The 18088-nt window shown below is 57.1% G+C and overlaps 1 protein-coding gene across 15 annotated transcripts in view; it reads left to right on the forward strand.

Moving 5' to 3' along the window:
* RALGPS1 (Ral GEF with PH domain and SH3 binding motif 1) overlaps positions 1–18088 on the forward strand; it is a 286396-nt gene that overhangs the window by 245729 nt on the left and 22579 nt on the right. For 12 of the 15 annotated variants that reach the window (XM_057499045.1, XM_057499046.1, XM_057499043.1 and 9 more), the window contains 3 exons: positions 13651–13774; positions 14906–15063; positions 17258–17309. In XM_057499045.1, coding sequence (XP_057355028.1) covers positions 13651–13774; positions 14906–15063; positions 17258–17309 — 334 coding nt within the window. The remainder of the gene's footprint in view (positions 1–13650; positions 13775–14905; positions 15064–17257; positions 17310–18088) is intronic. The other 3 variants (XM_057499048.1, XM_057499047.1, XM_057499049.1) reach the window with 2 other exon arrangements.

Consider the following 18088-nt stretch of genomic DNA (forward strand, 5'->3'; position numbering starts at 1 on the left):
TTGCACAAGCTTTGGCTGCCTTTCTGCTCCTAAGCCCATGGTCTGCTCTCTCATCATTCTAAACTCAGAACCTTTATTTTAGCTCCTAGTTTATAGCACTCACCTCAATTTGTGGTTTTTCTCTCGGTTCACTGGACCTGATGAGGTCTTTGTTGGACCTCCAGCACCTGGCACAGTGCTTGCCCTGTGTGGGTGCTCGACACTCATGGGGTTCACAAATGAATGGGAGGCAGGACCAGGCCAAGGCCGCACGTGGCCTTGTGTGCAGCCAGCCTGGAGAACAAGAAGCGCTTGTTGCTGCCGCCTCGTGCCTGAGTCTCAGAGAGGCTCCTCCTGCCCAGTGCCCTCCACTCCCACCTGAGGCCCAGGCCCCTCATCTGCCAGCCTCGCCCTCCCCAGCACCAGCCATTCAACAAGCCTGGGGCTGCTTGCTGTCAGGGCAGATGGAGCAGGTGCCCCCTCTTCCCCTCTGGGCCTCTGCCTGACCCAGGCGGTCCCTTCGCTTCCCTGGCACCTGCCCCACTACCTTCTCCCCGAGGAAGAGGCCAGGGCCCTGACTCTGCCCCAGGCCTAGCTCTGCACCAAGCACCACTGGCTCCCCCTGCCGGGCTGGAGGTGGTAGCCCCGGAGCCAGGCTCAGAAAACTAACACCGCTAGGTGGGGGCCTCCAGAAGCAGGCCACTCGCCGAGCCCCCGGGCAGCCAAGGAGGATCAGCACTTAGTCTGACCACTGGCTGTGGAAGCCAGGGCCTGGGAGCCAGCGTGCAGCCCCTGCCAGGCTTCCTCCGTGCTCAGCCAGACGCGCTTTCCTTTCCACCCACCATCATTCCTACCTGGCTCTGTCGTTTGTTAACTGTGTGTGACCAGAACCCAGCAAATTAACTGCTAGCATCAGTCAGAATCCTGGCAGGGAACAGAATTGTCCCTGGATGGCTCATTTGAAGAGACTTTAATGAAGGTGAAGTGGGACTAGGAATGAGTACTTTGTGTGAAGAAAGATGAGCCCAGCCCCTCGGGGCTGAGGAACCCAGGGAAGAAAAATTGTCCCCAACTCCACCATTGCAGAAAGGCAAGGACTCAGCATCTCAGCGGGCAAACAAAATACCTGGCATGCCCGCCAAGCCTGAACCTCTCCATCTGTAAGGCGGCCATAATGATATTACTTCACAGGGGTGTTGTGGGAATTCACTGTGATCATGTCTGCAAAACCCTCAGCACAGTGCCTGACACAGGACAGTCATCAAGTGTGACCTTATCAGGACGATGTCACGCTGTCAAATCATGATTCCCTCTGTCCCTGACTCAGCCCTCAGGTCTAAGCCGACATCTGCCTCAGGGTCCTCCCGCCTTCCCCCACTCCTTCCCTGCCAGGTCAAGCCCCCGGTTATGCCAGGGATTGGCCAACTATGGCCCGATCCACCCACCCCTGTTTTTGTGTAGGAGCACAGCCACACCCACCCGCTGACATACTCTGTGGCCGCTTTCACACTACCGTGGCAGAGCTCAGTGGTTGAGACAAAGACCCCGTGGCCTGCGAAGCCTAAAATAGTCCCTCTCCAGCCTCTCACACAAAGCTTGCCCATGCTCTGTGAGCTCTCCTGTGGCTCTCTGCCTTTCCCCATAGCGCTCCCTCCGTGGCCTTCAGTTGCCTGTGCTTCCTTGACCCCCAGACTGAAGGCCCTCTGAGGTAAGGACCCAGCCAGGAGTCCCCAGAGCCTGGCCCATAGGGGCCCTGGGTGAACACCCGTGGTTGCCTGCCCTCGCCCCAGCCCTGGCCTCTGAGCTCCCTGCTGGGCCTTGTGGGCACCTGGGCCTCGTGGCTCCAGAGCCGCTGACTGCTGACTCCACACTGCCTTTCGGGGAAGTCCTGAAGCTGCAATTTTCATGCAGGGAAGCAAGCCCCAGCTCACAGGAGGGTTCTCCACCCATTTTCCGAATCCCCGGCTCCAGCCCTGGAAGCAGGGTGGTAAGGTTTTCACTGATCACCAGAGGGCCCAGGAGGGTCCGGAAGGCTTCAGGCGCACCAAGCCGTCCTGGCTCCCCACCCGCAGCCTCAGAAGACAGAGGCCTGTGCTGCTGCAGCCCTGGGGCGGCCATGGGGCCCTGAGGCTGGTGGAACTGGAGGGGCAGCTCCGGCGAGGCCTTCCTCATCTGGCAGTTAGACCTGGCTCTGTGGCAGGAGCCCAGCCAGACCCAGGGGCAGGAATGTGCCTCTTGCCATCCCAGGAATGGGAGGAACGCAGCCCCCCTCAGCTCCTCAGGTCTGAGCTACAGCTCTGGGCTCTCTTTCCAGCAGCCAGGCACCCCCACACCTGCCAAGGAAAGGCCCCAAGACTTACACGCCAAGGGCCTGCTGGAGCCAGGACTTGCAGTGAACCAGCTTCCCAGTGGAACAGGGCAAAGACCTGCCCTCAGGAGCTTATGCGTCAGTGGGGAGCCAGGCAGTGGAAACCGTGAGGGGAAAGGTGTGGCACGTCAAGGGCCAGAGGAAGCTGCGTGGGCAAGGCCAAGAGGGCCAGTGGTCCCTGACCCTTCTTTGTGGTTGTGCCCACTTCTCTAACCACCCCGCCTGCCTCGGGCACTGGGAGATGCCGACTCCAGCGCTGGGAGCAGCTGGGCCCTGGTTCTCTGCGGCCTGGGCTAATGTCACCGTGGACCTGGGCTGAGGCTGTGCCCTTGGCCTCTGCAGCAGGTCCTGCACCCCATGGAGAGCTACCCCGACTCTGCATGCTGCAGAGTGGCTATGCCGGCAGTTCTGCACCAGCAAGCTGACTGTGAGAACGGAAACAGGGAAACCTTCTCAGTTTCTGGTCTGTGGAGGAAAAAGGAATGCCACGTTTTCAATTTTCCCCCCTATGTAATGTTTAGTTTATATAAATGAACTAATATTTTCCTGGAGAGCAAAAATCATAAAGAACGTTGACCCCCAGAGAGGGCAAGTAATGTTCGTGTGTGCCTTGGAACTGGTGAAGACATTTCCAGATCTTGTTAGTCCCACCCCCACGCGGCTTAGACAACTGGCAGGTTTGCTCTGCAGATCCTGTGGTGGCAAAGCAAGTCCATGGAAATTCTCAGCTTGGCCTCGGGTGCCCGCATGAGGCCCTTCAGGACCGCCTTTCCACACTCCTCTGTCTTCCTGGTTTTATTGCCTACTGGGGAAAAGCCCTGCCCCGGAGGCAGGCCCACCAGGGTTCAAAGCCCGGCTGCAGCGCTTCTTAGCCACGGGACCTCTGAGCCTCAGTTTTCTCATTGGCAAAATGGCAATTGGAATAAATGCTTCCTGTGGGCCTACTTCACAGGGCTGAGGTTGGGCCACAAGAGCCCTTAGCACAGTGCCTGGCACACGCTCACCACTTGGGACTGGTAGCTTGTGGCCCTTGCAGGAAGACTCTGAGCTGTCCAGATGGAGGGACAGTGAGACACAGCCAGCAGAGCACGGGACAGGGAGCCAGAGGGCCCTCACCTCAGCTCCAGCTCACCACTCACCAGCCATGCCAGGTACCACTGCCACGTGGCCAGACACCCTGGGACCCAGTGACATGAACAATCATTTTCTTACATGCCTAGATTCTGTAGGGCAGGGCATGGACCTGAGCCCCAGCCAGTTCGGTGTGGCTGTGCTGCCCGCCCTGACCCAGCCGCTCACGCAGCGGCGGGGCCTCCTCACCATTCCTTACTCTGACTCCGACGAGGACCGTCTGGGTGTCACCACAGCTGAAGGGTGATCGGAGGCCATTTTTCAGAAAGAAGTGAACTGGGGCCTTCCGAGTGGTATGTGAGACAGATCTTGGCTCACAGTGAGGACCCGTGAGAGCTGCATGTATGAGAAACAAAGAATGTGTGTGAATGTAAAAGTGACCAGCTCCCAGGCCCAACCAGGAAGCCTGGCCAGAGAAGGGTTTCAAGACAAACAGACTTTCTGTGCAGTGGGGCCTGGGGCCCGGCATGCCACAGGGTGCTGGCAGACCAGAGAGGGCCCTGGTCTGGGCACAGGGCCCTCCTCACACCCAGGAAAGAAGCTGAGAGACGGTCTCTCCCACCCTTGGACTTGGGTGGGGGTCATTCCCGTGCACCCAATGCTCGGGGTGATGCTCTAGGGAGCTCCTGATGGTGGCAACTTTCATTCCCCTGCTCCATTGAGGAACTGAAGGCTCTGAAGGCCGAGGAGACTGGACCATATGCTCCCAGCAGCTCCGGCAGAGGCTGGACTGGAGTGCAAGTCTTGTGACTCTGAGTCGAGTAGTTTCTCCTCTGCCACAGCTGCCTCCCATTATCCCAGTGTGTGAGACTTGGAAAGCAGGGCTGCCAGCCTGCCTGAATCGGGCAGTGCTGGCCCAGGGCAGAGCCATTCAGATGCTGCTGGAAACCCGTGGGAACAAGGCTCCCTGTCCCTGCCACGTCCTCCTTGCAGGCAGCCTCTCTGCAGCCACTCTCACTGCACCTGGCTGCTGGGCACACTCGGCTGGTGCACCAGCTCCTGGCACCGGGCACTGGGGATGTCCCCCAGGCTGGTGTCCGCTGAGGAGAAGGACAGTCAACAGGAAATGGTACATAATTCCTGAGTTACAAATGGATGGCTGCTGTGAGGGCAGGGTGCAGGCAGCCCAAGAGTGAGTGACAGGAGGCCCTGGCCCAGGAGGATGGTGGTTACGGCATCTTTGTGAGAGCTCAGGGATGTGAACTCTCTTAACACGGCCCCGTGTCTCAGTGAAAAGCCCACTGTTGTCTGACCCCCGTGGACGGGACATCAGTGGTTCTTCCTTCCATCTCACCTCCCAGAGAGAAATGCACCGGATGACGAGGAGGTCATTTGTGGGCATCTCAGGCTTGTCTGCTTTGGTCACATGGGCAGACAGAAGAGGACCCTGGTGCTGGCAGGGCTCTGGTGCTGGCTGGCTGGCTGAGGTGGCACGTGGGCCTCTCCAGGTCATTCTCTTGGACACCTGGACCCAGGGAAAGGGAACCATTGCCGTGTGTTCCAGCCACAGAGTTGGGTGTTGCCTGCACAGGCCGCCTCTCAGCAGGAAGTGCAGCTGAGACCCCGGCTGCTGAGGTCGGGAGAACGGTGTGTCACTCAGGAGATGCCTCCCATTAGAATCACAGTGAAGCACAAGACCTCTTCCCAACACCTCTAAAGTGATACTCTCAAACATTCCTTCCTTCCACCCTGGTTTTACACAAATTCCCTTTTAGCCTTTCTCCTCTCATCCCACAAACACCGGTTCTATCTCAGGCCTTCCATCTTCTCACCGAGCTTATGACCCTGGATCACATGGACTCCACATAGCCCTGTGCTGACAGGTCCTGCACATCTGTCCCAGCCGCCATCCATCACCTGAGCATTGCACCCATCCGCCCGATGGCCTCCAGACATCAGTCCCAGACTGAACTGCCCAGCAGCCCCCAAGCATGCTCCCTAAGTGAACCCCTGCCTCCACCAAGGGCTACCCCGAACCCCCCCTCCACACCGCTGCTGGCCTACCTCCTGGACACCTCTTGTCACAGCTCCCCATCCCAGCCTGGGGTCAGCCACATCTACGTGCTTTCCAGCCAGAGTGGGAGCTCCCTGGGGTGGGAATCTGAGCGCATCACCGCCCACCCCCAAGTCTCCATGCCTTCTCCTCCCTGAACGCCAGGCTCCTCACATGGCCCACAGACCTGCCGCCATGCCCACACACACACCTTGCCTGCCGCCGGCTCTCTGCATTTTTGGGGGTGCCATCTGTCCCCTGGGGTCTGCATGTGCTGCTCCTGCACCCACCACTGTCTCAGCTGGACTCTTGTGCCAGCCTGGATGTCAGGCCCTCCAGCCCTCTCTGACCATGCTGGGTTCTCAGATGCACTGCTTGCCCAGGCAAGCTCCTTAGCCCTTTGACCCCTGCTTCCACATGGTGATGTAGAGATAACAGCTGCCTGTGAGGCCGCATTACCGTGAGGCTTCAGTGAGGTCCTGCTACAGAGCGCGCAGCAGTTTCTGGCGCCTTACAGATGCTCGGAGAATGTCGGCTATTACCATTACCACCGTCATTATTGCTGTGGCAGTTAGACTATTGGTGTAGTTATTGCCACTACCACTTAGGATTTTTTTCTCCTATCAAAGCCTGCATCTTTCCTGGGTGTAATTATCTGGTTACTGGTCTCTCCCACCCTGGACTGTAAGCTCCGTGAAGGCAGCCATCAGCTCTCTCATCAGTGCGGCTGTCCACCGCCAGCCAGGGGCTAGCACGTGACCAGGGACCATCTGTTGCAGGAAGGAGGGAGGGACGCTGTCATTTCCTCCACAGGGAGGCTGCCGTGTCAGACACTGTTCTGTTTTGCGGATGTAGAATTCAGGCTCAGAGGTGTGGGGTGACTTGTTCAGGGTCACTCGGCCACAGGTTGCAGACACCAGTGGGAGCCCCAGCCTGTCTGCCTCCGGATCCTGAGTCCTCTGCCGTTGCTGTTCATCATCCTTCATCCTGTCCACCCCAGAGCCGTCGTTAGGGCCCTGAGCTCTTTCCCCTTCCCATCAGTGAGTGTCTATTGGGCAGAGCATTGGTTTCTTGAGAGAAATGTAATGAAAACCAGATTTTTTTCACCATGCTGTCTCATTCCCCACAGACTGTCAGTTCTCATGCGCTCCAGTAAAACTGCTAAAGAAACAGCCACTTACAGGGCTTTAAAGATTATTCATGGAAAAATTATGCAGAGGAAAAAGAGAGCAATCCTTTGAGATAGTCAAGCCACATGGTCAGTTTTTCCAGCTGTTCGTGCCATATCGGGCCCGGCAGTGGGGGCCACACTCTGCTAAGCGAGGCCAGAGCCCTGGCTCATTATCACCACCCCCACCCCTGCCCCTGCCCCCAGGACCCAGAGAAACCGACTTGCCAGCCACCCAGCTCAGAAACAGCCCCAGAAGACACATGCTCTCGGTGGTGTTATGTGGTGGCCACCCCAGGCTTGGTGGAACAAGAACGTGAGGCCTTTCAGTAGCAGAGATGTCACTTACTGGCAGAGGCCACCCCATCCCTAGGCCCCAACTGAATGAAAATTCCTCTGCATCAGCGTCAGACCCAGGCGGTTGGTCAACAACGCAGGGGAGAGGAGTGGCTGAGGTCCAGGGCACCCAGAGCAGCATCACCTTTGACACTGGGCCCAGGAGATCACAGCCTCTTCTGCTTGGGCCCCCACCCCGTCCCTCAGCAGGGCCTCCGAGCCAGGCGTGCAGCCCAATGCCGTCCAGAACAATGAGAAGAGGGTTTTAATCAAAGCCTCATCCTGAAGGGAGAATCAAGAGCTGAGCACAAGAGACCAAGGGCCATCCCCGAGGCTTGGGGGAGCCTGGGCGTGGGGGTCAGAGCCAGGCTGCAGGAGCCACCGGGAGATAGGTGGGGACAGGAGTCCGTTGGAGTGAGCAGGAAGGTGAGGAAGTTACCAGAAGAGCCTTGGAGCATCCAGTCTTGCTGCATGCACAGCCAGCGAGGGCACCGAAGCCAGCACCCCTCCAGCCCGCGACCTGGTGTGCCTCTGAGGGGCCCTTTGGAACAGCAGTAGAGAAATGTCAACTGCACGAGAGGCAGCGAAATAGGGCGCTGAGTGTTTATTCAACCTGGCACACAGCTGGTGCATAATAGATGTTCGTGCCCTTTACCTCCCCTTCCTCTAGACTAGCAATTGGACCTTGTCTGTCATGTTTTCTCGAGGCAATGCTTCCTGCTTATCAAATCACCTCACACCTGTCTGTGTGCCCTCTTCCTCAGGCTTTCACTGATGCCTAACCTTTGAACTGCCAGAGCTCCCACCTCACCTTGTCCCTCCCTACCACCACCACTGGGGGAAGCGTCTACCTCTGGGCTTGAGTCCTGCATGGAGTAGCTATAAAACCCGTGGCTTTCTTACCTGTGAAACGGGGCTGCTAAGCCTGCCAACCTCATGGGTTGCATGGTGCCAGGCACATAACATTCAATCATAGTGATCGCCATTATTATTACTATGACAACACCAGGGAGTCAAGTTCCAATTCAAACTCCAGGGGAGGCATCATGCCGTTTGACCTTTACAACATGCCTTCTGCACCCAGGGCAGGAGCCAGAGTGACTCAGGCAGTGGGACTAATCCCGCCTACACACTGCAGATAAACAAGGCAAATTCCACCCTTGCATGGATCCATTTATTGAGCAACACGAACAAAACAAAAACAAAGCAGGATGGTGTCCATTCTTCCTTTTCCTCTCTGAAGCAACTACCCAAGACGTTTTCCCCGGGCACAGAGCTCACTTTCCTTCCAACCTTTTGAGCAGAAACTCTTCAGGGGGTGCACATCAGAATCACCTGGAGAGCAATCCCCAGACCCACCTGAGGCCAACAGACTCAGGCCTTTCTATGAGCCAGAAAAGTCCATTTCTCACACCCTGCCCACGTGAATCTGATACATCCCCTGGTTAAGAATTACAGCCTCAACGAAGCCGATCACAGCGCAGGACCCCTCACTGGGAACACGCGCACACATGCAAGCCTAGATACAATTCCAGTACGTCCGCACACTCCTCAGAGCCTTCCGGGACCCTCTCTGGGTTGAAGTCCAGGCCATGCTTCTCTGCATTCACTACTGCGGACCTGTCTATCAGAGTCTGTTCTTGAGACACCCTGTGCAGGCTGGAACTGGAGCCTCAGACAGCCTCCCCTCTTGCCGCCAGGTGGCCCAGGAAGCCCGCTGAGGAGCAGTGTGGGGCGGCGGGGCCTCTTTGTTAGGTTCCCTGGGCTGCAAAGAACAGGGACAGACTTGGCTGCCTCAACCAAAAGGGGAGCCATCAGCCTGTGGAATCCAGGAGGGGAAGGGCAGGGGTCCTGGGGCTTCAGGAGCCACTGACACAGGGCCTCCCGCCCTGCTCTTTGCCTTCCTGTGAGCCTCTCACCACAGACCAGCTTCCTGCTCCACCAGCAGGGAGGCATGGCCATAGACAGTGTGTAGGTTTTATTTCTCATCCACCAAAAAGAGACTGTCCTCAAACATGGTCTCGTCTCAAACCTGAAAATCCTTGGGAAGGTGTCTACCACTAGCCAGGGCCTGGGGCAAGGCCACATTTCTCTGGCATTGGCCGCCCTGTGGCCCCATCAGTGGGAGGGGCGATGCCTGGAGAAGGTGCAGGGAAGGTGATCTCAGGTGTTCACTCCATGGATTCACAAGGCCTAGACTTGAACCTGATTCTATTACCAACAAGCTCCGAGTCCTCGATGCTTAACCCCCCCGAGCTTCTGTCTCCCTGTTTGTAAGTTAAAGCTAATAACACGGACCTCAGAGGGTGTTGTGTGGTTAACCCTGGAGGCAGTGCAGAGTTGCAGCAGGACACAGATGGCACCCTCAAATGGGGTGATCAGAGAAGAGTTTCAGAACAGGTCTATTTGTAAAAATGTGGGCAGGGTGTGGGGGACCCCCAGGGACAGTGTTGTACCCCAGGGCTAGAAACAGGCCCTGTAACTGCCCTAGGCCTCCAGGAGTGCAGGGAGGCAGCAGTTACCCAAACCAGAGTGGAGAGGGCTTGAGGAAACTCTGGCCTCCCAGGAGCGGCCACAGGAGAGCTGGGGAGCAGCGCCCAGCCTCCCTGCCCCCTCCCCAGGGTCTGACCCCCAGTGAGGCGCCAGAGGGAAGGGTGCCCACTGGTCTAGGCTCCAGTTCATGCACAGGTTGGAGGAGGGTGCAGGGCGGGTCTGGGGGCAAATGGAAGATCCCAGCACAGCTGCTGGCACAGAGCAGGTGTTCTCTAGTTTTCAAAGTATTCTCATCTTAAATCGTGAATCATTTAGTACATGGGGAACACCCGCTGAACCTCCCATCCATATTTAACAGAGGTTAACATTTGCTTTGTATTTGTTGAGTAATATGACATTTCAGAGAGAACAACAGTCCCTCTCCCCTGTCTTTTCCCTTTCTTCCCCAGAGAAACATCTACTGTCCTGACACCATTTTATCTTTCCTCTGTAGGTTCTTTGTGTCTTACTGCATATATATCTCTATATAAACATATATACTATTATTTTGTATGTTTTTAAAGTTTTTACATAAATGGCATCATGCCATCAACAGAAACATTCTTTTGCAGCTTGTTCTTTCCACTTAGCGTGTGCTTCTCTGTGATTTATCTATATTGACGCCCACAGATGTAGTTTCTTCATTTCTTTCTTCTCTGGAGAATTTGTTAGGTGACGAGGCCGCAGCTCATTCATCCATTTCCCTCCTGAGGGGCATGGAGGTCATTTCCACTTTTTGCTGTCACGCACACTGCTGCCTTGAAGATCCTTGTAAGTGGGTCTCCTTATGCCCATAAGCAAGAGTTTCCCAGGAGTTCATACCTAGAATCGGAATCACCGGGCCCTAAAGGCACGCCATCTTCACCTTGACCAGCATTGCTAATTGCTTCCCAAATATTTTACACTCACATGAACCCTGAACGGGCATTCCTGTCCGTCCACATCCTAACTAACACTTGGTATTGTCAGGCTAATTATTTCCTTACAATATAACGAAATGAAAATGTATTTCATTTTTACTGTAATTTGCATTTCCGTTATCACCTGCAAGGTTAAATATCTTTCCTTAGTTACTGGCCATTTGGGGTTCCTCTTTGGTGAATTTCCCATTTGTACCCTTTGCCCATTTTCTCTGTGTGGTTTGTTTCTTTCTTACTGATACTTGAAGTCCTTCTATGCATCTGAATATGAATCCTTTGCTGGTGATGTGGGTGACAGATATCCTCTTCTAGACTGCAGCTTGCCTTTTAGCATTGATTTTACTGTCTTTTGTTTATTGTTTTAGTACAGAAATGTTTAATTTTAATGTAATTGAACATATTCGTTTTTTCCTTTAGTGTTTGTGCTTCATGTTTCTTTCCTTTCCCTGAGGTCCTAAGGATTGTCTCTTCTTTCTTTCCTGGTAGTTTTACAGTTTTCCTTTTCATATTCATAACATTAATCCACTCGTATAAAATAAGGAGGAGGGCTCTAATTCCATCCTTTTCCACGTGGTACCTGTGGTTCTTGCCCTGTATACTGAAAACCCCTCCTTTTCCCACGCCTGGTAATGCCACCACCGCCGCGGAGCAAGGCCAGGCGCCCATCTCTGACCCACGGGCTATTTCTCTGTCCATGCCCCAATGCCAAACTGTTCAAATTACTATGATTTTGTGTTTTCTTCTGGTATCTGATAGGGCAAGTCCTGCGCTATTCTTCTTAAGAATTGTCTTGGCTACTTTGTCCCTTTATTCTTCCATCAGGATTTTAGGATTAAGTGACCAGGTCAGGCAGGGTTTGAACACCATGCCACCAACAATTTCAAGCAAGGAAATGACTCAATCAGCTTTTCTTTTTTCACTTGTGAAACAAACTGTATGGAGGTTGGATGTGAGAGGATCAGGCTCGTGGCAGGAAGAAGGTAAAGTGTGGGGCCCAGACCAGGCAGTGACAAGAGAGATGGGGAGGGAGGTGATGTACAAAATCTAGGGGCTTTGGTGGTTGTGCGACAAGTGAGAAGAGAACAGGCAGGTCACCATCTGTGAGGCCTCCTTCCAGGCCAGGGGACTGAGTGACCAAGGCTGGAAGTGCCCAAGGAGGTTCCAGGCTCACCCTGGGCCGAGCTGAGCTTGGGCACTTTAGGGAAGCTCAGGGGGTGGGTAGCCTGCCGGCCGGGGATGAGTAGGGCTTGGGCTCGGGAAAGGTGACTGTCGTAAAGACTGGCTGAGTTACAATCCAGTCAAAACCAGGAACCCAAGAGGGAGGCCTGTGTAGGAAACACGACGTGAGGGGTCGTTGGAGGAGACAAGCAGCAGCGGTTAAGAGGCGCAGGGAAAGGCAGGGAGCGTGACTTCACTGGCACCCAGGATGCAGGGCGTTCCCCGAGGAGCCCCCAGCACCAGATGCCAAGGGCCCCGGAGGTCGCCGAGGTCCATTGGTTTGGCAAAGAGGAGGCCAGCGAAATGTAATGAGGTGTGGAAACCAGATTTGAGTGGCTCAAAGGGGGAGCGAGAAGCCGAACAGAGCAACGGGGAGCGTGGACTGTGCCTGAGGGCATGAAACCAGCCAGAGGAGGACCGGGGCCACGGGACCTCATTTCACAGAAAATGAGACCAGATAGGCCGGGGAAGGGGCCAGAGAGAAGGCGCACGTGGCAGGCGAGTCTCAGAGGAAGCAGGTCGGCCTTGGACGAGGCGGTTCCCGGTGCCAGGCAGGGAGGCTGTTGCGATGGAGTGTGTGTGGCGACCGCAAGTCCCAAAGGGAGAGAGAGGGGAGCTGGTGACCACGGTTTTCCCGTGGAAGTGCAGTGTGGCATCGTTTGAAAGGTAGGGTCAATGATTTGTGCAGGGGCTTAAGGAGAGAAGTGGCATTTGGGAACAGCTGTTGAGGGAAACAGTGGAGAAAGTCAACCAGGGCCTAGCAGAGGGATGGGGGACCTCGGGGCGGTGGAGAAAGCATGCGAGCAGAGCAGTGGGGTCCAGGCAGGGGGCGAGACAGCACTGGGAGTGCCAGCCCAGAGCGCGAGGTGGCGTGAGCTCCTCTACCTCGTGAGCCTCCCCAGGTGCCAGAGGGAACTGGACTTCCCGCAGTGGTCAGACTGGGGACAGGGCTCATAAGATAAGGGTGATCCGAGCACGCGAGAGGGGATGTGAACCAAACCCTTAGGTCTTGTGTGGATCTGCTGCATCCTGTGCTGGAGATCTGGAGCCTGGGTGGACCTCGGGCCTCTCTCTCAGGCCCTCTAGGCAGCAGCTGCTGGATTCATGTGTTTGACGTGCTCTGCAGGAAGTGGATAAGCCCCTTGGTGGGAGCCCTGGCCCCACTCCCAGTGTCTGGCCTAAGTAGCAAAGTAGCACCTGGGGTCACCTCCCTTAAAGTCTTCCCTTCCCAAGCCACAGAAACTAAGAGGACAGCAGCAGTCGGGACCACGCCACTCAAAATACAGATGTAGATGTGGCCAGCATAAAGGATTCTGCATCCGTCCCTGCACATGGCGCACAGTGGGGTTTGTGGCCCAACCCCCGGCTCTGCTGACTTCCTTTTGGCCCCGCGATGTGGGGCCAGAGGATGTGGCAATAATTATAATAAAACAAGTACAAGTGTTAACTGTGAAGCAAAGTACAGTGCCGAGGACTCCTCCCAAGCATCGCAAAGTGAGTTGAATTATTTCCACTTTTCAGATGAGGAGGCTGAGGCTCAGGGAATAAATTCAGTGACCCATCCAGGTCACCCGGCAGTGACTGACAGGCTGGGGCAGCCCCTGCCCCCAAGCCATGCTCTCACCAGTAAACCCGCCGCCTCCCTGATAAGCTCTCATCCCTTTTTGCCGAGTGAGTGGGTGGAAGCCCACAGGGGCAAGTCCGAGACTTGGACTCAGAAGACACTGCCATGTCCCAACCCTGTCACCTGGCTTGTGGCACTGGTACGTCACCACGGGGAAGTGGGTCTAGACTGCCAATCCCCACGTCTGTGCCCCATGTCCATCCATGGCACTCGGCCAGGGGGCACCGTGAACAGGACACTGGCCAGCCTCCAGTCGGGTGTCAGCCCCTGAAGCTGACTGTACTGGGAGTGAGGGGCCGGAGCCTCTTGAGTAGAAAGCCGCAGCAGCCGCACCCCAGACCCAGGCCGCAGGCCCCACCGTCACTCTCTCTCTGTTCACAGGCCCCTCCGGCTCCAGTTCTGCGAGGTTCAGCAGGCGGCCCACCTGTCCCGATGCATCTGTTGCTGGCAGCCTCCCCACACCCCCGGTCCCAAGACATAGGAAGAGCCACAGCCTGGGCAACAAGTGGGTGACTAACGAGCCCTCTTGGGCGCTGGACGGCCAAGCACGGGCTGTGGGAGTTGCTTGTACCCCTGGCTGGCATCCTGGCCTCAGGCTGGCGCAGGCTCAGGGAGAGCTGGGTGGGTGGTGGCTGCAGCTGCACCGCCTGCATACCTGATGGGTATCACTGCCTCAGTAGCCAGTGGAGGAAGCATGTGGGGAGGGGAGGAAAGTGATGGTGGGGTTCCAGAAAGTTCTCCCAAGCTCTGTGAGGGCTCCCTTGTGGAAAACCCCAGAGTCCATGGGACAACATGACTGCCATCCAGGGCAGCATGTGGTGTCTCAGGGCACCTGCCAGTGTTGGGGCTCAGAGTCTCTGCTTGCCAGTTGTGCAGAAGGCCTGCAGAGCAGTGAGCCTGGCTCTGTGGGGCTGACAGCTGGGGGCAGCCATGCCTGTGTTCGCAGGGTGTGGGCACAGGCTCCCGAACAGGTGGGTCCCTCCCTCCCCCCGTTCCTTCCTACCTTCCTTCCCTCCACCACTAAGGAGCGAGCCTCAGCCAGCCCAGGCTGCTCTGGGGTGCCTCACGGGCTGGAGGAGAAACGCCTGTACTCTGAGTGTTCGGGGCTTACTGTGCTGTGTACTCAGCCGCGTGCCTGTAAATCGTTCTCTCACTGAACTCCTTCAGGCCCAAGGTAGGTGCTCTGGCACGTCCATTCTAAGAATGAGTCCAGTGAGGGTGAATGTGTGAAGTGCCCTGCAGTGGTGAGTAAGGCTGGAGCAAGGATTTGGGCCAGATGTGTGTGACTCCAGAGCCAGACGTGCTGACCACCCCAGGGTCATGCTGCCCCGTCATGCCTGTGCCCCATCACTCACAGGTGCCATCCGCTCGCTTGAGCCTCATAGTCATCTTGGACACAGGCAGAGCAAATGCCATTAATCCCCATTTGACAGATGGAGAAACTGAGGCTCAGAGAAAGGCTGTGACTTGCCCAAGGTCACGCTGTGAGTAGGGCAGAGCCTGGGCTTGGACTGTGGCTCTGGGTGGAGATCTTCTCCCTGCAGCTACACCATCTGCTCAGGACCCCTGGGCAGGTGTGACTGCTGTCGCTCAATAGATAAGGGGCTCTGCCTTCTCTTTCCTTTCCATTTTCCAGTATGATGTGTCAGTTGAGTGTAGTTGAGAGTAAAAGTGCAACATTCCCGTCGGAGAAAGCGAGGCACCTGCTGGATGACAGTGTCCTAGAGTCCCGCAGCCCCCGCAGGGGCCTCGCCCTCACCTCCTCCTCTGCCGCCACCAATGGACTCTCCCTAGGTAAGCGTCCCCGGCCTGCACACGACAGCAGGTGGGCCACGGCCTGGCGTGTGCTCCGTGTCTGTCTCTGTCACTGTGCGGCACCCGGTGGCCTCTCACCCTTGAGAAAGGGCTCCCTGCAGGTCACAGCGCCGGGGGGGCCTTTGCTTCCTGGCCTCTGGGCTTCACAAATGGCCCTGAGTCTGCCCTCCTCCTGCCGGGAACCCTGAGCATGGCAGGCAGGTGGAAGGGGCAGTCCGGCACACATACCTGCAGCCCGCTGTCCCCAGATGGCAACTGCCGCAGCCTGGCTGCTGCCCAGTGGGGCCAGAGTGCGGGGCAAGGCAGGGGAGGCTGCCTGAGCCAGCAGTCGCACAGGCCACCGGGTTCTCACCTGTGTACCTGTCTTCACGCTAAGAAGCCAGAGTTAGGAAAGATGAGAAATTGGTCTGCAGGGATGAAATTGCGTGTCCAAGCTTCAGCCAGAAATGGTGCTGTGTCACTGGAAGGGACAGAACCTGGCCTGCTGAGGCTGGGATGGCGGTGAGCTCTGACCACAGGTCTGGCCCCCTGCAGTGCCAGGCCACCTGTCACTGCTACAGTCAGACAAGTGCACTCCCCACTGGCCAGGCACGTCCAGCGTGCCTGTGCTTCTGTAGTCTGTGTCCCTGTGTCTGTGTGTCTGTCAGCCTCCCTTCACAGGGAGCCCTCCGGGTGGCAGGTTAGACAGCTGCCAGGCTGGGGGTTTGATCTGGTGAGGCCCGCAGGGTGGGAGGCCCATGAGCACAGGGTGGTGGGAGGGGAAAAACAGGCGGGAATCTCATATCCCATGTCCCCAGCCTGTGAGACAGTATCACTCCAGGGGCAGCTGTCCCCCAGCCCCAGAAAGTCTGTGGCAAGCAAGATCCTTGTCTGTCTTCTGCCCTGGGAGGTGGGCATCCTGTCTGGCCCAGCCAGGGGTGCACAACAGCTGAGGACCGTGCAGCCCGTGGCCCACAGGTGTGCCTTGGGAGAGCTCTGGGGTCCCTGTGTTGGGGAAAGGCTGGGTTAAACCCAGTCTCTTCTTGGAGACCCTAATATGCTCATGGATTTTTGGATCTCCAAGAGGCGGTAGATTCTGCAGGTTCTCACATGATCTGGTCATGGAACCCTTGTCCTTGGGATGTCCTTGGGATGGGGTTCTGAGGAGCAATCTGGGAAATACTGGCCCGAGAGCATTCAGCTGGGCAGCAGAACAGATGTTTTACATCCAGGAAACTTTCTGAGCTGTGCCTGAGCCCAGGCCTTGCTATTCCTGAGACAGAAAACTGAGTCCGACACAACACTGCCGGGTATCCAGGTGGGAGATGCAGCAGTTTGTTCTCGGCACTCGGAAACTCCCAGGGTTTTCTGTTTGAGCTGGAAGCCTGGGAGCACGTTGCCATGTGTGCGTCTGTCCCACCTGGAACTGAGCTGGTCCTGTCCTTCCTGTAATTCCAAGGGACCGGAGCCCCTTTCCCCCTTTCCCACCGCCCAGCCTTGGTGCCGGCAAGCAGCCCAGGTGAAGGCACTGAGCGAGGACCCTCTGAGGCCCAAGGGAGAGCCCAGAGGCACTGGCAGTGTGAAGTGACAGGAGGAAATCTCTCTGCTGTCCTTGTGGCCAGCGCCAGGCCTTGGAGAGCCCCTGAGGAGCAGGGGGCCCCGGAGGGTCTGTGTGCACCCTAGCCAGGGCCTGAGGGGCCCTCCTCCAGGCTTCTGTATCATGCTGGACAGCTGCTCTGTGACCTGCGTCTGGCTGCCTTGACCCTCGGGGAGAAGTGCTGGTCTGGCCTCTTGCCTACCCTGGCTGAATCTTGTTCTGGCACTGGTTCCACTAGGGCCAGAAGGGAGGCAGTGGTGGAGCAGGCCAGACCCAGACAGACACCTAAGGACCCAGAGCCCCATGGGCCAATGGGCAGGCAGCTGCAGCCTTGGGTCGGGGACAGTGTGAAGGTAGCAGAGGACCCACCTAAGGACGTGGGACAGGATGGCTCTTTTGACCCTCTCAGGGAAGAGTTGGAAATAGCAGCAGCAAAAACCCAAGCCACAGTGATGCCCACAGGGCAGGAAGCAGTCTCTCCAGCACCTCTGTGGAGCTCAGGGGCCTGGGCCCAGTGCCCCAAAAGAACAGGCCCCTCTGGGGTTGGCCGCTCTTCTGCAAGGCCGCCACACTCATTCATCTGTGTTCCTTTTCCAGGCAGTAGTGAGAGCTCAGAGTTTAGTGAAGAGATGTCTTCAGGGCTGGAAAGGTGAGTGTGGCCTTGCTCTGCCTCCCTCCCAGGGGGCGCTCAGGGCCCAAGGGAGCTGGAGACAGCCCCAGGCAAGGACCAGCCCCACTCCGCCTCAGCCCACGCCCAGCCTGGTGAGGCAGCTCCACGGCTCCTCTCCTCGGGTCAGCTTGGCCCAGGGGCAGGGCCAGCTAGGAGAGAGGCGTGGAAGAGCAGGCTGGGCCTGGGGCAGAGGGGTCCCAGCCGCCCTCTGAGCAGCCTCACACATCATCTGGCCCAGGCGCCTGAGGCCAGCACCTCCTCCTTAGGCTGAGCTGCCCAGGAGACCTGGGAGCAGATTTGGCCTGAAATGGGGGCTCTTGAAACCAGAAGCCTGAGCAGGGACCTCCTCTGGAGACGGGCATGTGGCTCCGCCTGGTGGGAGCTAAGAATGTTGCATGCACATGGCCTCAGGCCTTGGGTGGACCCCTGCCCTGCTGTGCGCTGGTGAGAGCAGTAGATCCATGGCCCAGTGCTTGGCTTCTGCACAGAAATTCTCATGCTGTGCCTGCTCCACGAGCTGATGCTCTCTCACCTGGTCAGGTGCCTGGTAGGCTCTGGAAAGACAGGGAGTCTGAATGGGGCGTTCCCACAGCGGTGGCACCGCCAAAGGTGAAGGGCATCTTGGCGACTCACGGTCTGGAGGAGGCAGGGGAAGTCTGTTGACATGGAGTGTCACGGAGAGCAGGTTGGCTCTGCCCTGATTCAGAGTGGCCCCCTCCGCTAGCATGCAGGGGCCTGAGCACACGGGCAGGCACCCA

The sequence above is a fragment of the Manis pentadactyla genome, chromosome 3 (genome assembly GCF_030020395.1).
Source record: "Manis pentadactyla isolate mManPen7 chromosome 3, mManPen7.hap1, whole genome shotgun sequence".
Classification (NCBI taxonomy): Eukaryota; Metazoa; Chordata; class Mammalia; order Pholidota; family Manidae; genus Manis; species Manis pentadactyla.